The 27,965-nt window shown below is 36.4% G+C and overlaps 1 protein-coding gene across 1 annotated transcript in view; it reads left to right on the plus strand.

Annotated features, from left to right (window-relative positions):
* The window catches only part of LOC110115644 (formin-like protein 20), a 66,571-nt gene that overhangs the window by 27,083 nt on the left and 11,523 nt on the right, over positions 1-27,965 (plus strand). The window contains exons 9-14 of the mRNA XM_020848932.2: positions 1,915-1,995; positions 2,068-2,118; positions 2,207-2,288; positions 16,919-17,013; positions 25,267-25,338; positions 25,419-25,535. Coding sequence (XP_020704591.1) covers positions 1,915-1,995; positions 2,068-2,118; positions 2,207-2,288; positions 16,919-17,013; positions 25,267-25,338; positions 25,419-25,535 — 498 coding nt within the window. The remainder of the gene's footprint in view (positions 1-1,914; positions 1,996-2,067; positions 2,119-2,206; positions 2,289-16,918; positions 17,014-25,266; positions 25,339-25,418; positions 25,536-27,965) is intronic.

The following is a 27,965-nucleotide window of genomic DNA, read 5'->3' on the forward strand; positions in this document are numbered from 1 at the left end:
ACACGTCGTCGTCTCGATTCGCGCGCCAAAAAATTAAAATTTTCGCCGACCGTCGACCCCCACCAATATGGGTGTTGATTTTAGCTGTTTCCGTTGCTCCGGACGCATCGGCGCTGTCCGTTTCGCTAACGGAGGTCGTTTCGGCGTTTTTTGGTTTTGGGTCGACACACGTCGGGTGAATTATGCGCAATTTCATGCTTTTTTGATTTTGAGACTCACCTTGTGCAGTCGACTCGACCCGACACTAGTATTAGGGTCAACATTTCTCTTGCTTTAAAGATGATAGAGTTAAAACATTTACAAAAGTTATTGAGTAACACATCATATTTAGAGATGTAACTAAGTTAAATATGACCACTATCCTGGTTGCTTCTCATGCGACCATTTATAAGCATTGGATCCAATTTTGCCAATTCTTCCATGTTGTAGGTGAATTGGTTAACTTTCGTACTTTTAGTAGCTACCCGTATGGCATTCTTTAATGGAAACCCTTTTAATCCGGCGAGCTTAAATTTTTGGTGCAGGTGACGCACAATATTTACACATTCTTAAATGCAAGAATTAGACCCTTCTGTCTATCTGAGATGAATAACTTCCAGGACCACTCTCAATTCTTGCTTCATTTTCAACAATAGCCTATGCTATTGAAAACATGTTATTATTACCTTTTGAACTAACTACATTTAATAGTTGCAACCCTTAGGCCCCTTCAGAAAGCATCTGTCAATTCCTATGATTGGCCTACAATCTCTAAGGAAGCCTTTTTTGCTTGCCTCATAGAAAACATACATCCTCGTAAATGTCTTTCAACCTTCCAAGTATATGTCCCTTATAGTTTGCACACATATTGTTAAGTTTGGATTTGTTTTTATAAGTTTAAAGCAATAATTTCATATCTTTTTGAATTGATCTTCCTTTTTCATGTGAACAAACTTTCAAGCATTATTGACAGCATTTCTTGCTTGTGACTTCAAAAATGCAACTTCAACTCATCAATTACTCTTCTTCTAAAAAATTTAGACTTGCGTACTGGATTAATTTTAACTTTAGTTGCAAATTTCTTGGCTATAATTGTAGAGTCCAAGGTGGTGTTATGATAACTTCATGATTATGTTTGCTCCTATAACAACCTTATCTGCCATGAATGTCTTCCGTTTTGCTTTGAAATGTACAAGAGAAAAGGACAATTAGGTCTTCATAAATAACGATGCATCTTCTTGTCCTTTTTTAAGAGCTTTTTTGCTTTTCCTTATGAAATTGACTAGTTCTACAGAACTTATTTATATTCTTCTGAACAATATTCCCACGTGAAGACTCTGACTCTCAAACTCTAATTTTTAATTTAAACTAGCCGTTTTGTGTGGTCATTCTCTTTGCTGTTATGAATGCTAGCTTTTTCATTGGATTTCATGCAGTCAACTTCACAATAATTCTTGTTCAACAATTAATTTAAGTTTTCATTGCATACTCCAATCTTCCTTCTTTGTAGTAGCTATAAATTCAGCAAAAGTATCCACATTGCTTTTAAATACCTCATCAGCCTCACACATCTTATAATCATTGTCTACAAACTTCTCACTATCAAGCTATGAGACGTCTCCTATCCTAACAATTTCGTACATACTTCTCAGCAAGTATTCAATTTGGACTCAGTAAATGAATTTTGGCATAGGCTTTGGAGAGAACTATCCATATAATATCAAAACTTGCCCTGTCTTATGTGGTTTTGGGACCAGAAATTGTGGTTTTAAGCAGTTGGAAATTGTTATTTTACTTTTATAATGACTATGCGTTGCCTGATCAGGATTATTACCTATTTGGAACTCAGTATAATTTACTTGGTTTGTCAGTAAGATCAGTTAAAGCTTAACTTGTTATAAGCACAGGCCTTATACTTTATTAGTCATATTGCAGTTTTTCTTGGAGCTAATGAAGGTTCCACGTGTTGAATCCAAGTTAAGAGTATTCTCTTTCAAGATTCAATTTCATCAGCAGGTTGGGTTCATGTCAGCTTCATATGTTTTGTTCACGGAATTTACTGTGATTCAATTTAGTGGTTATTTTCAGATTGCTGATCTGCGAAAGAGTTTGAACACCATTGATTCGGCATGTGAGCAGGTAGTGTTATTTTATCATCCTAACGGATAATCGGCCTTTTCTCCTTCCATTATCATTTTGTAATAATTCATGACGTATGATTTACTAGATAAGGAGCTCTGACAAACTCAAGGAAATAATGAAGAAAATCCTGTACCTTGGAAACATGTTAAACCAGGGTACTGCGAGAGGTAACTTAATTTTTCTTTCATTATGATATTAGTATTTGCTGTTTTTTTTTTCTTTTTAGTGAAAGCTGGACGTAACTATTTGTTTCCATCCTAGTATTTTTTTTCTTACTTTCTTTTAATATAAGACAAATGAAAGGAGGAAGGATGAGATGGAATCTCAGACAAACGTACAATATTAGGGAGTTGGAAGGTATTGAACCTCTGCGTTAATATCCTTTGTGGAGAGGACCAAATTGTGATGTAAATACATTAGGCAAATACCGAGTAATACCGGCTGTTAGTGCTGCTCGGTACAGGTCGGTACCGAGCAGTACCGAGCAATACCGACTAATTTTTATGATCGTTGCGCCTCGGTACCGAGGCAATACCGAGCAATACCGATGAATGCTCGGTACCTATTAACTCATTCTGTTCTTTCATGGCAGTACCGCTAGGTAAACCCTAACCCTAAATATTACATAAGAAGAATAGTGCTACCAATTATAGGTATTTTGCCCACCATTGTCGGCAAATACCTAGCAATACCGACTTCAATGATGCTCGGTAGAGCTCGGTAGCAAGCTCTACCGAGCTGTTAACCAAGCTATAACTACCATTATAGGTTAATACCAAAGCAGTATCGGTCGGTAAACTGCTCGTTACCGCTCGGTAAACCCTAACATAATTATGGAAGAAGAAGGAACTAACCTGAGGCATCGTAAATGCAGGGCTAGAAACTTCACTGAAATGGAAGAAGAAGCGTCGGTTGGAGAAGATGAAGGCACGGTAAAGTTTGTTTGAAAACAAAACAGTTTTTTTCGGGTCCGCGCTATAATATTCGGGTCCGTTGGTCGGGCCGTCATTTTTAAATTTCGCACGTGCCATATACCCACTCTCCGCCGGGTCGGGTATCGGGTAAAGTAGAATGCCAGGTGTCGCGTTAATACGCCATACCGAACGTAAAGATGCGTCAGGTGGGAGGAGGCAATAAAAATTCCTTTATTTTGGGTTCTTATCCTTAAGAACTTTGAATTTTATCTTTTGCATTTTCTATCACAAAGTTAAAAAAATTCCACCTCGTTATTTTTTCACATCCAATCTGCAAACTTTTTGTACTTAACAATTCACATAGTAAGCGAATTGTTGACCTTGATGCCCGCTCTATAACTCGATCCAATCAAACACGAAGAGAGTGATGGATTATGGATGCCTTGTTGCATGAAATTGTTTCAAAATACTTGCCTGCATGCAAAATATCCAAACCTCACCTATTTCACAAAACAAATTGCACAGAAGCATTTGGAGAGTCAAAATTATCAAGAAAGAATCCCAGGATTAATTCAATCAGACATGAAATGGTAGACGACAATGCCATGCAAGTTTGATTTGAAATGACTTGATCCAACTAAAATCTCCTAATCATCATCTGTTCATAAAATAGACCACGTCAGCATATTCAGAATGTTGAAATTATCTGACATAGACACCCATATTATCCTATCCACTACAAGAAGTTTAAACGCAAAATTTACTTGCACACGACAACAACATCAAACCTTTTTCCTACTATGCAAAATTTACTTATGCACAAGATGATTAAATTGACATGTGTGAATGACAATTGACAAGAAATTATGAGTTGACATACACATTAATTTTATGTTATTTCTTTTGATTAAATCATTTAATCAATTAAAGTAAAATTATAAATTCTTATAAAATCCATACAATTGCTCATATCGGACCAAATCCCTTCCAAAATCCCAAATTTTCATTGCTTATGGCTCTACTAATTAAGGGCTGCACACGTACCATATTGTATGGCCCCATTTAAAAAAATAATAAATAAAAAAATCCTAAACTACTCTTGGACGGCTCTGAAACCATCACTTTCTCTTACCCAAGCCTACGTGGTTTTTCTTGTCTCCCTCCTAGAAACTATGCCGTGTTGCTCTCTGTGGGCTCCAAAAATTTAGTACCCCGGCCTCCCCTGAATAGGAGAGTTTTAACGATGTTCCAGGTCAAATTTTCAGAAGGCAGATGAACTTTGGGATAAAACACTACCCAGAGATTTCGCCCTCATTTTGTGAGGACTTCAAAATCTGGTTCTAGGTTTCCCATAGGCGCAAGCACCTATGATTAATTATCCCTCCCGATCACGAGAGAGCACTTTCGATTAAGGCTAGTCATTAAGTAGGTATGAAATACCTAGCATATAATAGCAGCATATGAAATTGGAATTATAAATTTATTATTTTTATATTTAAAGCGGATGGTGGGGGGAATGATGATGAGCCTGATCAAGATCCCATGGTTCCGTCGTCCCGGGTCATCGTGGTCCCTAGTCTACTTAGTCAGAGGAGGTAGTCGACCCAACCTAACAGAAGGATTCTTGTCGGCAGACATGGGTTGCTTCGTCCAAGGGGATTTTGTATACATGGGGTGGATGCTTGTTTAAGGAGACAAATTTTAGTCAACCTTAGCTAACAGAAAGCTTTATGCCTTATTGAGTGCACCATATAATTCATTACTCAATGGGCTTTTAACCATTGGAGAGCATAGGGGCTTTGACCGTAACCGTGATATAGTGGTGCTATTTTTGCAGCAAAACCACCCGGTTAAAGGGCACATGCCACGTCCCCGCTGGCGAGAAATCATTTGAGAATGAATCACAGTGATACATTCAATTAGATATTTTGCTCTTTGTGAGTTGAAGTTATTATGAAATTTATCATCCTTAACAAACGTTTGCGGATGATGGATGGAATTTTGCTTTAAGTTTTAAATAATAAATTTTATTTGAATATTTTAAAATTTATCAAGATTTTGTTCCAAATATGCATGTTTTGAAGTCCCCTCCGGTTGATATTAGCTTTCAACACGGCCATCATTGGGGCGACTTTGGCATTTGAAAATATTTATATTTTGTAGAAATTTGAGGGCACTTTGAATATTTGATCCCCTCCGGTTGACATAAACGTTCAACACAACCATCATCAGGGATTTATTATAGCTATTTGGAAATAGTTGCATTTCATGAGCATTTGGAGGCATTTGAAAATGTAGAGTCCCCTCCGGTTGATATAAACATTCAACACACCCATCATCGGGGATTTAAAATAGCTTATATATTTATTATTTAAACCTTGTCAATTCTGTTTGCAGATTAACAAAAGATTGGGTTTATTATCGATTTCTATGCTTTAAGTAGTGAACCTTTCACGATCGTATTCAAGTCTTGTCAACTCCATTCTATTTGAATAGGAGGATTATACTTGAATTCAGGTTCACTTTTGACATGTGTAGCAATCTCAAACGTTACTTTTATCTGATATATTTTATCGGAGCATATGCAGGCTTTTAAAATTTAATATGCATGCTTCTCGAGGTGGTGATTTGCTTCTCAAGGCGGTAGCACTCTTCTTGGGGCAGTCGCTTGCTTCCCAAGGCTGCTATACGCATTTTAGAGGTGTCGACGCCTTACTCGATGTTGCATATTGAAATTTAGAAAATTCAATTTTAATGTAAGAGGGGAGCATTTGAAATACTCAAATAGGATTATTTGTGCAAGTTTTCGCCATCAAGTTCGTCATCCCATTAATGACTACTTCTCCCTCACCCCCTTTAGTCTCTGTTTCTCCCTCGTCTCTCTTTCCTTCTCCCTTTCTCTTTTTCTCGCTCTTTCTCTTTATACCTAGAAAACATAAAAAAAAATTAAATATAGAAAAAAAAGAAGAAGAGAGAAATGAAAATAAGAGAAGATTTTTGTATTTTCACACTCACAAATCTTGTCGCTTTGTATCAGCACCAACAAAGATGCCTCGTGCATGAGGTAAAAATGTAAAAGGCTGAAAATAAATATGACAACGAGTGCACTTTGTTCCAACATGATGAGGAAACTAGTATATAAATACTTATGCACGATATTTCAATACGACTGGGAACTTTTATGTATTCTAATGTAGGTGATGAAGGTTCTTGTTCCAACGTGATAAGAAAATTAGTATATAAGTTTTGTTGCTCCCTTTTAAGTGTAATGGGTAGGCTTAACACTCCCCCCAATGCCCCCTATATGGAATGTCGGGAAGTTGCTGAAAAATTTTCAGTGAACTGTGCTTGCAAAGAACTCAAAAGAGATGGTTAAAATAACTTTCTTGACTTAACACCATGATCAAACTGCAAATACAATAGTAAAACTGCAAAAATGAAATATCAAAGAATGCCACGCATGCATGCAGGAACCAAAATTTACCAAAAAAATACATAACAACAGGAGACTTGATAGCCTCAATTGTGAGCATGAACAAGACTTGATTGCTCGGCATATGAGCACTTGCAGGACTTCTCCCTAACTATTCAGAACACTTATGACATTAAACTACATCTACATATGAAAATTGTCTAAATGAGAAACTTTTTTTAAAGATGAAAGAACCACTTCCCATGGAGTCTACTTGAACAAAATTTGAATTAAATGCAAGTGATTTACAATGTTAAGCACACAACCAATTCCTAAGTCATAATCGGATCCACAACAGGTACTTGCAAGCAAACATAATGCAATTATTAAAAGCTCAAAATGAAATAATGCATGCATCCTGATGACAAAAACATTTGTGTAAATAACAAAATTAAGATATTTTCAAATTATGTGCACTCAATAGTAGATAGCTTTCATATTTTATAAAAATGCATCAAGAAGTGTGCAAATGTCATGAATGAGAACTTTTTAAACCCGTCATGTAAATATTTCAAAATGTGCAAGTGCACTTGCAGATCTATTGAAAATTTACAGCTGTATACTGCAAATGCACCAAAACTTTGCAAATGCACAATTTAAATACACGATAAGCATACACTCCATTCAAGTGATGCATCAAAATTTTTTAAATCTACTTGTTCACATGTGCTCTAATAAATATGTTAATCGTTTTAACTTAAAATCCGAAAATGCTGTGTGGAACAATAATATCTTCAACTCAAATTTCCCTCTCTTTGAGAAGTATTAGAACATTTTGAAAGAATTACAATTATTCTGAAAAGAAACCAAACCCCTTTTTAATAGATGAACTTAAAGTCATCAAGCTACACACTCTCAAGTGAGATGCTTTACTTATAGGGTAAAATTGTAAGTCTCTCTTTAAAGTTTACTCATCATAATAATTTGAGTTGATGAGATTAATACTTTGATGATGATGATGTTGACAAAAAATCTCAACCAAAAGTGGATACTATTATCAAATGCCCAAATTCAAAGCAAAGTTACTCTGGGCTTAAATCCCAATAAAGATATAAAAAATCTATAAAATATTTATTTTAAGTAAAACCTACTACCTTAAGCTAAACATAAATATCCATCTACCCTCCACAATAATTTGTTAAGGGTGATAATTTTAAGATAAAACTCTGCTTACAAAGAGCCAATATTTTGTCGAGCGCATCATTATTGTCACTAGCAAAAGATCTCACGAATGTGGCATATGTTTTTCTAACTAGGTAATTTTATTGCCAAATAGCACCACTAAATAACATTTATAACCTAGTCTCTTTGATCACATGGCTTTGCAGCAAAATGACAATTAAATTATGCTCACTGCTAAGGCATGGATGTTTTGCAATGGCTTTGTCCTATACGGTACACTAGATAGGGCAAAAAAGATCTCTAAGATAAACATCCGCCTAGGTCTAAAAGGTCCACTTCGATGATGCAATTTATGACTGTCGACAAGGATCCTTCAATCAAGTTGGGATTACTATCTTTGCTACTATTTAGATTAGGGTTGATGACAATATGGGATGATATGATCATGTGATTTTGATTGAGTTCTTTATTCTATCACCATTCACTTTAAGTAAAGGGTGATAAATTTTCTCAATATAAAATCAAAATTGCTGCTATTATATTTTAAGCACTAAGCGCCTACTGACTAAGTTCAATCAAAAGTTTACTCTCGTCATCGAGATGGATAATTATCATAGGGGCTTGCGCCTATAGTAAACTTTGAACTAGATCTTAAAGTCTTTACAAAATAAGAGTGAAAACTTTAGGTGGTGTCTTATTTGATATCTAATCAGCCTTTTGAAAAATTCACCCGAAATAATACACTTTCTCAGAAGAGTTTGGCGCAAATTTTTACAGCCCGCACAGACATGAAGCATGATAGCTATTGGTTATTCTGTAGTTATTTATAGTCAACAAGGATTCTGCTCATAGCTATTACTCCTAATGTGTGGACTAATCTTCTGGACTTATAAGAGTAAATATTTCTGTATAAAGCTAACATGATAATTATATAAGTTTGGTTTTTCCCATTCACTTGAGATTCTTAATTATTTGATGCTCTAACATTATCATCAAACTTATCTTACTTATTTGAGATTGATTTGATGAGCCCTCCTTAATTCATTTTTATTGAATGCTAAATGATGTGCTATTCTATTTGAGCTGTGATGTGTTATTCTATTTGAGCATTTGATTTTGCATACTAGTCATGTCACCTTCTATTTACCAGTATCTTTTTTTTTTTAATTGAATTTGTCCTTTCTTCTTCCTAAGTTTTTCACCTTAAATTTGCCCATCTTCTGCCATATTTTACTTGTCTAGTTCATTGAAGTCTATTTTTACTACTTTATTTGGGTTGGCAAAACTGCTAGTATCCTTCAATATAATCATTTTCATGTCGGTCCTTGTTGTTGATTGTGATTGAAAACTCTTAATTTGGTTACTCCATAAGCATGTCTAATGTTATTAATTATCATATTATACACATCCTTAGTAACTATAACATGCCATTGCCAAACACATTTTTTTTCGTTTTAGCACCCAACAAATCCATTCTCATTCTATCAAATCACATGCCTCTTTAAGGTCATTAAGATCATTAAGATCATGTAAAAATCTATTAGATTGGTCCACCCTAGATCGGCCTTGGTTTACTAGAGGCGGAACAGATGTTCCGCCCCAGCTAATGCCCCTCTCATGGAGGTGAAAGGAGAAATAGTAGATAGAGAGGTGGTGGTGTTGATAGACAGTGTGGCCACCCACAATTTCATGACCAACCATATCATTGATCAATTGGGGGTGAAATTAGTGGACACAAGGAGTTATGGGATGATGATGGGCACTGAGAAGGCGGAGATGGTTATAGGAGTGTGTAGAGGAGTGGTTCTGACCATACAAGGGGTCCAGGTGAGTGAGAACTTCCTTTCATTGGAGTTGAGAAGTATTGATGCCATCCTGGGAATGAAGTAGCTATAAATCTTGGGGGATGCCAAGGTTAATTGGGGTGCACTGACAATGAGCATATAGTGGAGGGAAGAAGAATGATGATCATGGGTGATGCAGGGTTATCCAAAGCCATGATGTCACTCAAAACCATCGTGAGGACCCTACATGAGGTGGAAGGAGATTTCTGGTGGAGTTGTCGATCTTAGAGGTGGTCGGGTTGGAGGAAGGGGAAGACATTGCTCCTTCAGTGCAACTACTTATATAGAAGTTTAGTGAGGTTTTTTAGCCACCTCAAGGATTGCGACCAGCGAGGGAGCAGAAGCATGCCATCACCTTGAGAGAGGGGGGTGTCATTTATTAGTGTCAGGCCATACCACTACCCTCAGATTTAAAAGGATGAGATTGAGAAGCTGATCCGAGGGATATTGGAGGCAGGGATCATTAGACTGAGTGTGAGTCTTTTTTCTAGCCCAATCTTATTGATCATACAATAGTTCGGTTTCTATTCTTTTGGACAAAAATGGAGATTGGAATAACATAGCTCTGAATAAGTTTTTTTCTGAAGATTTGGTGGAATTAATCTTTGGTATTCCTATTGATAAAGAGGTGGATCGAGATCAATTAGAGCTGTTTGCTTTTAATTCTGGAAAGACAATTGCTTCAATGACATTTCATGCTGCTAATAATCATGGGGATGTATGTATTGACGTCAAGTGGATTAAGAAGCTGAAATTAACTCCTAAAGAGATATTGTTCTGGCGGAGACTGTTGAATAATGCATTACCTACTAACTGCTGGCTTAATTATAGAAGACTACGTGAGTTCTGTTTATGTCTGAGAGGATGCATGGAATCTGAAGATATCACTCATATTGCTATTCATTGTGAGAAATTACTAGACATTTTTCAGTTGCTGGAACGGTGGGGAATTAAGTTACCAAGATTCAACAGTTTGTCTCAATGCTGCATTGAGTTGAAGAAGATGGCGTCGGTTAATCCAAGTATTGTTAGAATATACCTATCAGCTGTTTATCACAATTGGAAAGCTAGGAACTACTCCATACATGGTTCGAAGGTCCCTATTGTTTCTTCATCAGCTTCTTCTATTTTTTCTTATGCGTTGCAACCTCTATTTATTCCTATTTGCAAGATCTGGGTGACTAATCAGCACCCTTCGCTGTCTAATTTTTGGTTTCTCCCGCCTACAAATTGGATTAAATTGAGCAAGTGTTTTGCGGGATCATAAAGGCAGATTTCTTATGACTTATGGGAAGTAGTTGTTGCATTGGGACATTTCTATGTTGGAATTACTGGCTGTCTTTAACTTCAGGAATGATAAGCAAGGCATTATTATTGAAGGTGGCAATATCAATGTGATGAAACTCTTGCAGATTTCAGTTTTCAGGAAGCGAAGTAATGATATGCAAAAATCGGATTTTTCTTTTTTAGAGAGTTTTCATAATGTTAATTTTCTTTTTGTGTCTAGGGGGGCAATAAAGTGGCTGATGTATGTTCATGTCATGCCCTCTTAGGTGATTTTTATTGGGATACTTTTATTTCTAGTGAACTTCCTTAAGTGTTGTTGACTTGATTAGGAAGGATTGTGATAGGATTTCTATCACATAGGTTGGTTTGCATTTTTTTTCTGCTTTAATGCAAATGCATTTCCTAAAAAAAAAAAAAAGAAGAAGGATGAGAGCTGGAGATTCTGCATGGACTATCGAGGCTTGAGTAAGGAGCAGAACCATGCATTGGTTACCCATACCCACACCCACCCACGTACGTACCCATACCGCCCATGGCCTCATGGGCGGGTACTCAACATCAGGGGATAAAATAATTTATATTGCTAATCACCGTATGCCGTATATTACTGCAATCCTCACTATGCAGCGCACAACATTGACATGCGCTGTTACTATGATAATTTATGATGTGCGGCTTGAAAGTTTGCAGTCAAAGCAAAGGGTAATAAGCCTCAAGGCCATCAATTTGTGACAGGCTGTGTTCAAAAAGCTTGGAAAATGGGTAGGTATGGCATCCCAAAAGTTACTATGGGTGGGCGTGGGTAGCCAACTTAGACCCCATGTAGGGCTTTGATAAGGAGACTGTGCCAGACAAATTTCCCATTACGGTGATGTATGAGCTATGTTTAGCTGTGGTTTTCATAAAGATGGATATGTAGTATGGGTACTATCAAATCCGGATGAGAGAAGAGGATGTACCGAAAATTATGTTCAGGACACATGAGGGATACTACGAGTTCTTAGTGATGCCATTTGGCCTCACCAACGCCTAGTTACTTTTCAGTTCCTCATGAATAGAGTGTTCCTACCATACCTCCAGAAGTTCATACTTGTTTTCTTTGATGACATAGTGTTGTATAATAGGTCGGTGGAGGTAGGGGTGTAAACGAGTTGAGTTGAGTTGAGTTTTAACCTTATCGAGCTCGACTCGGTAGCCGGAAGATGGGTTCGAACTCGAGCTCGAGCTCAAAAAGCGAGCTTGAACTCGGCTCGTCCCACTGTAAATGAGCTCGAGTTGGCTCGCGAGCTTCCGACATCTCGTCAGCTGCTCTCGCTCGTCCACAACCGTCCCACACGGAGACGTGCGGTCATCTTCCGCGCTTGTCCCACGCAGCACGCCTCGTGCGAGTCATCAGCCTCTCGCAGGCTGCTAACTCCCTCGAGCCCAGTGTGTCTGGTCGACGAAGCTCCTTTGTCTACCAACGTCTAACACGAACGAGCAGGATTTTAAGCGGGAGGCGGACGACCGGTCTGTAAAACGCTCGGTCCTCAAAATCAAGCAGAATTTTGAGAAATTATGGTAGATTTTTAGAAATATTATTATTATTTTTTAAATTACTTGTGGAACTCGAGCCGAACTTGAGCCGGCTCGCGAGCCGAGCCTTATTAAGCTCGAACTCGACTCGTGAGCTTTATAAGCTCGGCTCGAGAGCCCATAAGCGAGTCGAGCTTGATAAGCCGACTCGGCTCACTTACACCCCTAGGTGGGGGAGCATTTGGAGCACTTGTGGGTGGTCTTGTAAATATTATAGGAGCATCAGTAGAGGGCCAACCTAAAGAAGTGTTACTTTGCATAGGTCAGTGTAAAATACTTCGGGCATGTGGTATCTTAGGAGGGGGTGGCCACGTATCAGGACAAGATTGAGACAATACATAAATGACCTCTACCTAGGAATCTGAGAGAGCTAAGGGGCTTTGTAGGGTTGGCTGGGTACTACAGGAGATTTGTGATGAGATACAACACCATAGCTTGGTCATTGACAGAGACAGAGCAGTTGAAGAAGGATAGCTTCTTGTGGGGAGAGGCGGCTGCACAGGCCTTTGAGAGATTTAAGAAGGCCATGATCGTAGTACCGGTATTGGCCGTACTGGATTTTAATTGGATTTTCATAGTAGAGACCGATGCATTAGGGTATGGGTTGGGGGCAGTGCTCATGCAGAATCACATGCTCGTAGCTTACTTAAGACACGTGTTGATAGCTAGAGCTAGGTTGAAGTTAGTCTATAAGAGAGAGCTGATGGACATTGTGTTAGCTATATAAAAGTGACGATCTTGTTGGGCTGACATTTCATTGTCAGGACGGACCAGAGGAGCTTGAAGTGCCTCCTGGAGCAGAGGATGGTGATCGAGGAGCATCAGAGATGGTTGTCAAAATTGTTAGGCTATGACTTTGAGATCCATTATAGGCTAGGATTGGAGAACAAGACGGCTGATGTCTTGTCCTGATGCAAGGGGAGCTTTAGGAGTTAGCTATGTCGATACCATTGGTGCTGGATTGGTGGGCTATTAAAGAGGAGAGTGTGTAGGATGGGAAGTTGGGAAGAATTAGAGCAGATCTATGTAGGGATGAGAATAATTATTTGGGGATGAGAATGGAAAGTCTGGCTATTCTCTAGAGGGGGAGAGACTATTGTACCAGGGGAGGTTTGTGATGCCTTGAACCTCCATCCATATCCACAGCTGCTACAGGAGTTTCATGGGAGCGCGGTTGGGGGTCATTCTGGTGTGCAGAAGACATATAGGAGATTGACAATAGAGCTGCATTGGAAGGGGATACACAAGGATGTGGAAGAAATGGTGGCTATATGTGAGGTATGTCAGCGGAACAATTATATGGCCATGGCTCCGGGGGGTTACTTCAACTCCTAGCTCTACCAGACAGGGTGTAGGAGGAGGTCACCATGGAGGGTTTACCTCGATCTGAGGGGTTTACAGTGATTTTTGTGGTGGTTGACAAATTTTGCAAGTATGCTCATTTCACCCATCTACGACACCCTTACACGATAGTGACAGTAGTGGCGACATTCATTAGAGAGGTGGTTAGACTGCATGGGATATTGTAGTATGTAGTATCCGACAGAGATAAGGTGCCTTAGTCATTTATGGAGGGAGTTGTTTAGGTTGCTGGGGACAGTGATGAAGAGGAGCATCACCTATCAAACAGATAGACAGGCAGACATAAGTGGTGAATGGGAGCTACCTGCGATGTTTTGTGTTCGCGACACTTAGGTTGTGGGCCAAGTGGTTGACATTGGCATAATACTGGTACAACACTTCGTTTCATTCAGCTTCCCAAATGACCCCTTTCAAAGTATTGTACGGAAGAGAACTACCTCACTTGGTACACTTTGGGAAGAGTAGCATGCCAATTTTCTCAGTAGAGCAGTACTTGGAGGCATGGTTTAAAATTGCTCAATATGAGGCTCGCCTTTGCGCAATTCCAGTGAAAAACGCCTCGATGCTTACACCTCGAGTTTTTGTTATGAGGCTTGCACCTCAACTTGGTTGAGGCCCGGCTTAAGGCCCGCCTCGCCTCGCTGTCATGAGGCTTATGCCTCGCACTATATATATTAAAACTAACATAAATCTTGAAGTAAATGCTCGCCATTGGACTCTATAGGAGAGAAGGGGAGAGAGCAGTTCATCATAATGATGATTCAAATGAAGAACCCCTTGGTGATGACAGTGCTGATGACTTGTGAGTTCTTATGTGATATGTCATTGCTATTTATTTTTAGAAATTGGAATTATATGTTAATGAAAAGAATACTGGAATTTGGGAAATATAGAAATTTGAGTTGAACTATATTTCATGTTGTCTTATTATTGGGATATTTTGATTGCACTTCATATCTTATGCTTTTTTATGTTTTTATATTATTCACTCATTAGTATATAAAAAATTTATCATTTTATGTTTACACAATCTTTTGATTTTGAGGCTTACGCCTCGCCTTACGAATGAAAAACGCCTCAATACCCGAATACACAATTTTAAACATTGCTTGGAGGAGAGGGATAGGGTGTTAGATGAGTTGAAAAGGCACTTGTTGAGGCTCAACAGATTATGATGCAGACAAATGAGCATAGGAATGACATCCAATTTGAGATAAGAGATAGGGTATATTTGAAGCTACTCTCCTACAGACAAAGGATGATAGCTCATAGGAGGAATGAAAGCTAGCCCCAAGATGCTTTGACCCTTATGAGATAGTAGAGAGAATTAGAGCATGACTTATCGATTTAGGTTACCCCCGATCGCTACCATACACCCAGTGTTCCACGTATCACAAATGAGGAAAGCTATTGGGGATCATATAGGTAGTTCTAAGTTATTGGGGACACTAGTGGGCGGTTTGAGATTTTGTTGTTTTTTTTTTTTTTTTTTTTTTTTTGGGGGGGGGGGGGTCGGTTATTGTATATTTTAATTAGTATTGTTTCCTAGGGTTTGATTTTATCAAATGTTTTGCTGAGTTTTATTTTCCTAAGGAGAATGAGGGACTCTAGTGGGCGGGCGGCTAGGGTTTGGGAGAGCCGGATCTTCCTCTCAAATCGAAGATCCATTGTATCTTGTTTGTTTTCTTCTTCCTACCATCAATTAAAATGTTCCTTTGTTTCTACCTAAATCTTGTTTCCAATTTAATCTCTCAACTCTATAAATTTGATCTAAAATGGTTGATCTTAAGTACTCCTATCATTAAAATTATTGCTTAAATTTCATTTTTCAGTTTGATCCATTTTTTTTGTTAAAATTTTTTTAGCAACTTAGGTTATCTGGGCGACCAAAATCCTCCCATACCCTAAAGATTATTTATATTTGGCAGTTAAAAAAAAAGGAAAATGATAGGAGGATGGGAAGTAAGTTTTGTTTTGGGAGTAGAAGTTTTAATGCTTGATCTTGAATATTATATTAACCAACAATCTAGATCAATCATTACATAAAATTGATGTATTCTCTTTTAAATTTGGTCTAAGCACAAAAGTCGCCTTCATAATTAATATTTCGAGCATAATACAAATTTGATTCTTTGATACCAAATATGCTTTTTAGAATCTTATGTTCCATAATCCGATAATCGTTTCCCAAAACTTCATTGTTTTTACTTGAACAGTTGATTCATAATACCCACTGTCCCACTTCTTAAACTTTCTATTTGTTTCTAAAGATGGTTGCGAAATAGCTGTCCTCTAATTATTTATGATTTCATTAAAAAGATTAACCGAACTAGATTAATATTTCTCATAGTTCTTTATTTCTTATCAAAAATCTATATCATTATTCTTATTCACCTTCTTTTATGTTAATTTAACATCACTTGTTGGTATCAAGGTATATTTCATAGTTCTTTTCATTTTGCAATTCTAGTAAATATCCTTCCTTAAAAATTTAATAACTCCTCCAAATAAAATTTTCATTTTTTCTTATAATTTATGTAATTTCTCGAAACTTCAATTTTCATTTGTCTTTGTCATCTTCATCTTTTATCAAGATCAGTTTTCCTTCTCTTATTGTATATATAATTCGATTAAGTCTCAAAACATTTTTCTCTCACTTAATATTATATATGTATATTCTTCATTAACAACTAACTTACGGTAAACTCATCAAGGCCGTAACATAACTCTAATATTGCCATTCATTGCTTAAAATGGCAGCGAGAGGGTGAAGTCTCTTTGTATGCAGGGCATAGATATGATTTATACTTAATGATGTGCAACTTAAAATTCACTACCTTGTTTTGGTGTTCTCTTTGATGATGGGATAAATTTTGGTTCTCTTTTTATTAACTAGTCGGAGGCATAATAACAATTTGGGTATGATGAATTTGCTACTTTCTCTCTGGAAAAATAATTTGGCTTCATTTTGTAGTTGTCTCTGAATTGTATAGTAAAATATTTCTATTGTGGATCATATATCAACTGATCTGAAGAAAATCATAACTAATTCTTCTGTAGAAATGTTTAGGCCTTAGTGTTTTTCAATTTTCAAGTATACTCTGAATATAGATAGATTTGTAGAATTTCCATTGTACTATTATATTTATTTTTTCCTTCAATGTTCTGTTTTTGTGTCCAATGTGGAGTGCTTTTTTTTTGTTATGGATTTCGTTTTACAGGTTCAGCTATTGGCTTCCGTTTGGACAGTCTTTTAAAGCTTGTAGATACTCGGGCAACTAACAACAAAATGACACTAATGCATTATCTGTGCAAGGTAGAATTGATTCCGCTTATCCATGTTAGGCTTTCATCATCATAATCATCATAATTAGTGTTAACCTAATTACTGATAACTCTTGGAGTTGGCTACAGGAATACTACTTCTCCATTGATTTCTAGATGTTGACGCTATTTTGCATAAAATTTTTTGCACTTCTACTATTAACTTTGTTTTTCCCATTTTATTTATAAGCTGCTTTGGCTCGGAAAATTCAATACCTAGTTCTATTTACTCATTCTTTAGACAAAAGTTTGTGATTTTGAATCATAAAATCTTAAGGATAACTCATTTATTTTTACCATGTCGTTGGTTAATATCTAATGAAGACTATCTTTATGCTGTTCCTAGTTGAACATAGTTCTATTTCATAGTTTCTCTTGCATTTGAAATGCTCATATAGCGCTAAGTGATCATTTGATAAATCTCATGGAGTTGATTATTTATTGACAATGCTCGTCTCTTTATCTTAGGATGAATTACAAGTTTTATATCCATATCTTTATATTCTTAATTTCTATTTTTATTAAAAAAACTGCAATAACATGCGTTACTCCATATAGTGGGATAAATATTTGATGTTGTTGTTATTGTACATACACACACACATATATATATATATATATATATAATACACACTTGCACATGCATGCACACAAATTTTAGACGGCATGAACAATGATCAAGTTATCTCTAGCATATTCTTGAGTTGTCATGTTTGTGTCATGGAAATAGCCTCTTTGCAAATGCAATGTTAGTACAACTCTTCTCTAGACCCTACTTTAGCGGGAGTTTCGTCTTAGATTTTCCCTTTTCTTGTGTTTTTGTATATATATGGATAGACTATTATCCTTTTATGGAAACGGAGATAAGATCCCATAGGGTTGTGGCGTGATGATCCATTGAAAAATATGAGAGAAAAATATTGTATTTGCATCACAAAGTAGGAGAGCTACCTAATTTATAGGAGATACAAGCCAGAGATTAGAAAGAAAGCTAGGTACACCATTAAGGCCATAACCTACTATATGCTGGAAAAGAAAATAGAAATAAATGTTATCTAATCAATTGGTAATAAAGCACATCATTAAAGCAGACACTAAAGTCATTCTTTATTAGGCAATGGGGTTGGAGGATAACAGTTACAGGGCATCATCGAAGGAGGTAAAAGTGTTGGCGGATAAAGAGCTAGCTAAACTGCAGCTAGGTTGAGTGATGGGGAAAGATGCCAGGCATGGAGGGACCATTCAATGCAAGAACTAGCTGGTGGGCAGTATTGCGGTAGGAAGATGGTTGGGGTTGGACTACAGGAATGCATGTGGGAAGGTTTGCAATAGATCTTACAACATATTTCAAGGTTCGATTTCCACGCTGCCCTTTAAGTTGGAAATATGTGTTGATCATTCCTAGCTTGAATGTAAGGATGTCAAGTTGTGATTGTTCACATGCTTTAGCAAGCACATCAACATTTTGGAGCTTTATTGGACTGTAATTGATATGAGCGTTTTTTTGATCAATTTTCTCTTTAATAAAGTTTCCATTATTTCAACATTCTTTGTTCGATCATGATGGACAAGATTCTTAGAAATGCTAATAGCTTGTCACACCTCATTATTATAGGCTCTGAAGTAGAAGCTTTAGGTATTTGAGTAGATAATTAAACTCCATATCTTCATGAATTCCATGAGTCATATCTCTGAATCCTGCATCAACACTGTTTCGAGCTTCCATCTTTTATTTTAAATTATCTCATATAAGTGAGCAATGATAGGATTTACATCTATGATTAATTACAGATCTAACCCACTCAGTATCAGTGAAGATTTGAAGATTTTAATGCTCATGGTAGTTCTCTTCTTGAAGAACAGCCTTTAAGGTAATTTTTGAGATGCCTTAGTGTTTTGTGTATGGCATCAAAATGTTCATTTGTGGGTTTATTGATAAATTGAATAACTGCATTAACATGAAAAAAATATAAAGTCTAGTACGAGATAGGTAGATGAATTTTCCTATGAATTGTTCGTACCTTCTTTTGTTAATTGAGGTAGAATATCTTTAATATCAACTTTATCCATTGCTGTATTAGTTTACACCCAACCATACTAGTTTAATTTAGGTGTTATTTGGTTTGTTGAAAAAGGATGTAGAATAAAATGAAATACAATGCATTTGAAATGTTTGGATGAGTATAAAATAAATGCATGTGATAATTTTTAGTTTGTTTGATTTGAAGTAAAATAAATGTAGTATAGAGCTCAATAATGGTGGAGGTAGTGAGTGGAAGTGGAGGGCAGCGTTGGTTGGTGGTGGGGGTTGGCGGCCAACAAAGTTAGCTTGCAATGTATTTAGAATTCGGCAAAAAATGGTAGAGTTTTGAATACATCAAAATTAAACTAGATAATGAATATGGAATTCACCAAATCTTTACATTTTTCATGAAACCAAATCCAAATCTTTAAAACCTCAGCATTTAGAATACTCTGCATCCTTTTTTAGCAAACCAAATAATCTCTTTTTTAGCAAACCAAATAATCTCTTAGTAAGGCCAAGGAGTATTCCTGTTGTAAGATATATATCCCTTTGCTTGATCTTTGCTTTGTCCATGCCAGGAAATATTTCAATTAATAAAATAATGTCTTTGATTTTAAAAGTTTCAACCACGATAGTTTTTAGCTTGTTTATTTCTTCTTCATGATTTCTTGTTTAAGATATGTCATTAATATATACGATCAATCTAAAAATTTTACCTTTAAATGAAAACAAGGTGTTGCCTTTGAGAGTACCCATACCTTTTAACACGATGGTGAATTGTGAGATTTAAAAATTTTGACGAGGAGAGTTTTAATGAGATTAGGTTCCAGATACATTTTTAGATGATAGATTGTATTTTTGATAAGACATTATTCATTTTGCAAGGATTTAATGATCTAAAGTTTAGTTTTCATAGGTGCAAGCCCCTATGGTTAATTACCCCTCGTGGCAATTAGAGAGAACTTTCAATTAAGGTTAGTCCTTAAATAGACACTAAGTACCCATCGTATAGTAACAAAGTTTCAACCACGATAGATTGTATTTTTGATAAGACATTATTCATTTTGAAAAGAAAGGAGTCAATAATATGGTTTGGTCACATAAAACGGCGGCCTTCCGATGACCCGGTTAGGAGAGTAGAGGTATTAGATTTGACTTATGTTAAGAAAGGTAGGGGTAGACCTAAAAAGACATGGTTAGAAAATAACTTAAAGCATTTAGTTAGGGAATAATGATGAACCCAACAAGATTCCATGGTTCTATTGTCCCCGGGCCGTTGTGGTTCTTAGTCTACTTATTAAGAGGAGGTAATTGACCCAGCCTGATCAAAATATTTTTATTAGCTGCTATGGGTTGTTTTATCCAATGATACCTTGTAGACTTGGGCTTTGTGCTCTATTAAGTATATGCTGGAAAGCATACGGGCTATAGCTATGATTGTACTATAGTGGATCTGTTGGGCGAAACCATTTTATTAGAGGACATCAATCATAATCATTTACCATGTGAAGCCATTGGGCCAAATCACTATTTTTTTGGAGCCATTAGGCCACACCGCCGATTAGAGAATCATGTCATGGCATGTTATCAGGTGGAGCCGTTGGGCCAAACCATCAATTAGAGAATATTTGAGAATGAATCTTAGTGATATTATTGACTGGATATTCACTCTTTGTAAGCTAAAATTATACTTGAATTTATTTCCCTCGTCAAACAGTTGCAGAGGTGGATAGATTTTTGCTTTAAGTTTATAAGTGATCTAATTTTATTTTAAATCTATAAGTTCTGATGGAAATTGAATTTCTAACTTTTATTTTAAATGAGGACATAAATGGGTAATTTTAGGATTTAGGGACATTTTTGTAAATTAAATAATCTCCTCCTGTTTATATTTACATTAAACATCCATCAACGGAGATTGACCTTGCTAACTCTATCTATTTATCAGTAGAGGATCAAGCTTGTGCATCTACTCTTGAGAATTGTTATGCGGGCCTTAAATTCGAGAATTCATATTTGTTTGTAATAAATTTTCTTAAAAGAAGGCTTTGAAATGTGAACATATAAATAAAATATTTCTGAAAATTCCATGGCGCTGTATTCACTTGTTAACTCAAGTTTTGACGATTATAGTTTTTTGAGATGGAGAATTGTACTTGAGATTTGGATCTATATCTAACCCGGGAAGCATTTTGTTATTTGTATCTTATTAACTTTGTTTGTTTGTCAATAGAGGGTTGGGTTTGATATTGTCTTTACGAGTTATTGCATGAGCATCGGTTTCAAGAGCTTACATTATATAGTGAATTGCATTTGTAAAAAACTTTGTAGACCTAATGTGAACTTAAAAATTAAATATTTTTGTGAGCTCAGTGAGTGCATGTTTATTCATTTGATTTAAGCCTCGTCAACTCCGATCCTTTTAAGGAGGATCTGACTTACAATTTTAAGTTCATTTTTATAGATTGATCATTGCAACATTCTTTGACAAGGGATTTAAGATGTTGAAATATCCGCCTGAGCATATGCTAGTAATTTAAGTTTCATTGTAAATGATGTGCGTGACTTTTAGTGTATTAGCATAATGCATTTGCACATTTTTCAATGCACTTGCATAGTGCATTTGCGCACTTTGATTGCGTTGGCCTGCTTTTTAGTGCATTTGCATGATGCACTAATACTCGTTTAGGTGCATTGGCATAGTTTTGCATGCCTGTCGAAGTGAGAAACTTAAAATATATTTATTAATTTTTGTAACAACTCATAGTTCTTAAATGGATTTATTTGAAAAATCTAAAGTTTCTAAACTGTGGCACTGTGGCGCTGCGATTTCAAGTGTAGCGGCTATGTGGGGATTAGTGCTGGGGTGCTGAAATTCGACACGGCGACGCTGATGGTCTCTGTCCTATAGCAATTGGGATGTGCATGCATCACTGTGGCTCTAGACGTCGAAAAATATTTTTTAATATAAATTTCTCTCCACTTAGCCATTTCCTTCTCTCTCTTGTTTGGCCTACCAGGAAATGAAGGGAAGAAGAAGGGGAGGAGAGAGAAATGAAAGAAAAGGGTTTCGAGATTCTTCTGTTCGACGCTTTTGTAAAAAAAATTATTTTGATCATTGTAGGTGACTTCTATCCTCTCTATTTTCAAAAAATTTGATTGCGGGATTTATTCTTCTGTCTAAATCAATATTTATTATATTTTCTTTTGTTTTGGTTAACCTTCACTGCATAACTTTTGTTATATTGTAGTATTTATTGTTTTGATCATTTTGGATGGATGATTTCGTATTTTCACCGGTTAAAATGTTATTTATTTCATTTTATACGATTTGAGTAAGAATTTGAATTTTGGTATTTTGAAACAACATTTTTGCTAAGATAAGCATTGTGAATGATTACATGCACGTTAATGTATAATGCTAATTTTTGTTATTTATTTATGCTGATAATGTGTGTAACAAGAAAAGGCTAGTTATTAAAATATTCCTGACTAGAGAAAATTTTACTTATTCAGGAGGGTGAGATAATGAACTTTCTTTAAATAAGAGGTTTGTGGTGATATCATTTAAGATTCTCGGTATTAAGATTTAAGAGGGAGTTATAAGAAGTTTACATGCCAATGCGATAAGAGTGACAATTCTAATTACTGAGCTTCCTGACTGTTAAATTAAGATTAAGATAATGATTAATGAACATGATATAGATATCCTTTTATGTAAAACCAATACACAAGCTAGAATTCCTTATTTAGTATGATTTAACATAAGCATATATATTATTCCTATTATGCTTTTTCAGCATGTGAGCATGATATTGATATGATTATGAATACAATTTTTTGTTACTAAATGATTCAGAATATAAAATGTGCAAGCCTATATAATATATGATAATATTTCAGTATGATTGAAGCTTAAACTTCACATATCTGTATGATTTAAATTTCAGATATTTTGTATGGATGCATTGGTTTTACTAATTGATTTGGTTAGTACTAAACTAGCTTTGGTTTATGAATAATTGATTTTGATTTGCACCACTTTACGGACGCAAAATACATACCATATTGATTATATGAAGATTGATTACTAAACTTTTTAGTTTTTAGCATGTTTTTCTGCTTCTACACCAATGCATGATGATATGAATGAATATTGCTAACTGCTAAGAACTAAATGATCACATGCATATGTTTTGTTTTTGTGCGTTGCGTTTGGTTGTGGGTTGTAGTGACTTGTTGGGCTTTTTGAGCTTATTATATGTGGTTAATTGATTCAAGGTCAAGGAAGATGTTTTGGCTGAAGAGTATGAGATTGATCATCTTTAGAATTTCTCAGGTTACTGTTGTTTTGTTTTTTAGTGATTCTTTTGTAATCAGAAGTAATATGGATAGATTGTTGTATTAGGTTGAGCTTCTGGTTATTATATATTAGATTTAATCAGTGTTGTATATAAATGTTTGAAAATAAATATAATTTTTTGTGGGTTTTTTTTTTTTTTCAATTGAAACTAGTAGCTTTGGATTTAATTAAGAAAATGAAAAAGGTATAATTATTCCAATTAGATCTTGGGGCATAACAATTCTAGTATCAGAGCATAATTTTTGGAAGAAGTGAATTATTATCAAAGTTGTAGGACAACAACGAAAGAAATTTCAAAGGAAGACAAATGCAAAGGAAGGCAAATGCAAAGATCACTTGGATAAAATTTGTTGTTGTTTCATAGCATGTTTTGTATTTTCTTCAGCTCACCAGTAGATGCAAGAAGCATTTATAAGATTATAGCTGAGGAACACGACAGTCAGGTAATATGATGCTGAGTTCACTGCATTGGCAAGGTACGCTTTTCATTTGATTCCAATGGTTGAAGAAAAATGTTATAGATTTATGAGCGGATCGAAAGAAGAGTTGAGACATCCATTGATGCCACTTAAGGTGAAAGAATTTTTAGAATTGGTTGAAAGAGCAAAATTGATAGAGATTAATTTGACAAAGTCTGAGTTTAGGAGGGATATGAGCAGGAAGAGGATGCGAGAGGGAGAGTATAACAGGGAAAGTGTCAGTGATACTACGAGGAGCATATTCAGGGATGTCAAGAGATGATCGAGATCATTTGTCAACAACTATAGTGAATGACCTCATTGTGAAAGGAAACATCTAAGGTGGTGTTACCTGATTTCAGGGCGATGTTTTAGGTGTGGACCCCAAGGGCATATTGGCATAAGATAGCAGATTGCCCTCAGAAAGGAATTGGAGGAAGAAAATATTCCAGAGTAGGACAATCTAGACAGATTGAAGGACTGAGGATTGTAGGAGTGAGGGCATATAATGTAAGATCAACAAACATGATTGATGATTGAGCGATGAACAACACCGGTGTAGAGGTGTCAGTGGCCGTCAAAGAGAGTCGATAATGCCCAGGGTGTATAATTTGCAGCTACAGGAGATAAGAACAAGCCTGAAAGTTCTATTGGTAAGAAATTTTTTTATGAATGACATCATATTTCATTGCATAAGTGAATGATGTGTGATTGAATGGTTTACATGTCTGTATGATAGAGCTTTGATCTTTGATTCGACTGGTTTTTCAATTTGATTTCAATATGATTTTGAATTGAATTTGAATTTTTGTTGTATTATTTTAATGTTTGGAACGAAATTGTTTTATATTGATTTTGTATCCTAGATCCTCAGTAGAAATGTCGGGGACGACATTTTTGTAAGGTGAGGAGATTGTACCAAGTTCTTAGATGGATTTATTTGAAAAATAATAAAATTTTGAATTGTGGCATTGCGGCGCTATGATTTTGAGTATGAAGTTGACTGCATTTCATGATCAGTTGGTCATCAATCAAGATTGTTTAAAATTTTAATTAATTAAAGGCATTATCATACAAAACGTCAGTCCTTATTTCACAAATCATAATTTTTTTTTTTTAAATTTTAATGAGACACTTCCAAAATATTTCATCACTAGGGTTTTTGGTCTGATCGTTTGCACAAATTTTTTTTTTTTTCACACATGCTTGATGTTTTGCCAAATTTTTTTCAAAATTTCTTGATTTTCAGCCTGTGGTGGCCATTGTAAGGTGTTTCCATTAACAAAATCTATTGTTGTCTGGTTGGGAGAAACCATTTATCAGATTATTGGAGCATTTCCTACTTCTTTGTCCGATTTAATACCATTATATGTAATTTATCTTGTGGTTGAATGTCAGGTTATTGCTTCAAGATCATCTTATCTTCTTGACTTTCATGAGGATCTTACCAGCTTAGAATCTGCTTCAAAGGTATGAATTGCTGAAGTCAAATTTAAATTTTACTATGTTTAGAGTTTTTTTGAACTTGCTTAAGATCTTGTTAATTACAGATACAATTAAAATCCTTGGCTGAAGAAATGCAAGCTATTGTGAAAGGCCTGGAGAAGGTCGAGTTGGAGTTGACTGCTTCTGAAAGTGATGGCCCAGTATCAGCAGTTTTTCGGAAGGTACACTTGTGGATCTTGCTCTATTTCCTTAATGATGACTCTGGTATGTAGAAAAAAAAAAGTTAGGATATTATTTTATATTTAGTGAGTTATGTATACATATTTGATTATTTCTTAGAACATTACACTCTATCCTTTATTTGTAATAGATGGGACGCCTAATGAATAAGAAATGATGTAGGAAACATCATACTTATAATTATCTTGAGGACTAGCATACCTTTCTATTACATGTTTTCTTTTAGTTTCTAGAATCTTCCATTACAAAGTTAAATATAGTTGTAAGGGAGAAGGGGCATATAGAGAATATTATATTATTTGAAGCCTTAGAGTTTGTGTTTGTTCCTCGAATTGTGTGTTCCTTCTAGCATATCTAGTTTTTTTGCCGATCCACTACATCAGTTGGTATCAGAACATGAAACTTGTGAAGAATGACGGACTGCTGAAGAAGACGGACTGTCGACGACCTAAGCTGAAGAAAATGGGCGGTTGATAAAGATCGATGTTGAATAAGATGGGTGGTCGAGGACGATCGACACTGAAGAAGATGGACGGTAGATGACGATCTACGCCACAACGTTCTTTGGGCAACTCAAGTGGATGCCTCAATTGATCGAATAGATGATTTATTATCTAATATCGGTTGTTCCCTGAGACAATACGAAGAACATTGGCAACCGTATTGGTGCATTCGCTCCTCTCTGCGTGATCGGCCCCACTCTAGGATGATTCCACCCCCTCCGCTTCGACTCCAACTTCCACTCCGATGGCGTGATCCCTCGCCCGATCACCGACTTGCAATCACGCCCACACGTTCCAATCAGACAGCTTCCACAACCACGCATGCCCCATCCCACACTCCGCTCCCACTCCCAGTTTGCTCCCGTGATTCTATACCCAACCATTCAGTCTGTAATCAACCCTTAGCCGTTTGTGACTCACCTCCGTTCCAACATGCAAAGCGCAATCCCGCGGCTGGCACCCCGCTTGCGATCCATAAGCTTGCCTCTACCACCATACATTGTCGACATTTCCCTCCCCTCCAACAACTGAGCCTCTTGATTTGATCTCAAAGAGCCAAAGTCGGCCCTAGATGAGTCCCCATACGCAATCTGAATATGGAACCTTTGAAGAAGATTCTTTTAAAACTTAGCTTCAGTAGAAGAATGAAGAGGAAACACAGAAGTAGGGGTCGCACAAGAGCTCACACTCTGAAGAGACGTTCAATTAGCCTAGGTCGCACAAGAGCTCATGCTTGGACGCATGCAAGGGTTAGATCTGCTCGGGTATGCAGCAGGAAGAAGAAGAGATTCTGATTCCACTTCTCTCCGGCTTTCGCAGATTCCTTCGGTAAAGCTGACAAGCACCGACTCTCCCTTTCTGCTGCTGATTTGGGTGTGATTAACATTAGAAGGGTTGCAACTCTGCTAAAACTGATGGATAATATTAAAAGATCTGATGGAATTCTTGTAATTGCTGCTACAAATTGATCTGACAGTATTGATCCTGCCATGAGACGACCTAGTAGATTAGATTGAGAAATCAAAGTAAGAGTGTCGTTTCCAGTTCAGCGGTTTGATATATCGTATACTCTTCTTAACCACATGGATCATTCATTACGTAAGAGTGAGGTTGAGTCATTGGTTTTTGAAACACATGGGTTTGTTAGTACTGATTTAGCTACCCTATGCAATGAAGCTACAATGACTACTCTTCGTCGCCTTATTAGCTTTGAGAAACTTTTTTAAAATGCTCACATTACAAAACCGGTGTGATTGATAAGGATAATCAAGCTCCTAATATCCAGGAAATTGGGAAGGCACCATATCATGATGATTTGAATTTTTATCATCAGAATTGACTGTGTCACAAATGCCAGTTTGGCAGGATAATTCTCTAAATTTAACTGGAAGTAATAGACAATGCTGTTCACGTGGTTCTAATGGAGAGAAACAAAATATTATGTTAAAGATAAATGCTCAAGATTTTGAAGTCGCAAAGATGAAAGTTAAGCCTAGTGCTATGCAGGAGGTAATGCTTGAACTTCCTAAAGTTGGGAGGACGTTGGTTGCCAAAGAGAAGTAAAAAGACAGTTGATTGAAGCAATTCAATGGCCACAAATACATACAGATGCTTTCAAACGTATTGGTGTTCAACCTCCTAGGGGATTATTAATGATTGGTCCTCCTGGCTATAGCAAGACCATGATGATCCGAACAGTAGCTTCGGAAGCAAAGTTGAACTTCCTTGCAGTCAAGAAGCCTGAACTTTTTAACAAATGGGTGGGGGAATCTGAGAAGGCTGTGATATCAATTTTAAAAAAAAGCAAATGCGAACACTCCAATTATATTCTTTGATAAAATAGTTAGCCTAGCAGTAACTCGTGGAGCAGAAAATGATGGTATGACTGTTGCTGACAGTTTTCTAAGC

The sequence above is a fragment of the Dendrobium catenatum genome, unplaced genomic scaffold (genome assembly GCF_001605985.2).
Source record: "Dendrobium catenatum unplaced genomic scaffold, ASM160598v2 fragScaff_scaffold_1449, whole genome shotgun sequence".
NCBI lineage: Eukaryota > Viridiplantae > Streptophyta > Magnoliopsida > Asparagales > Orchidaceae > Dendrobium > Dendrobium catenatum.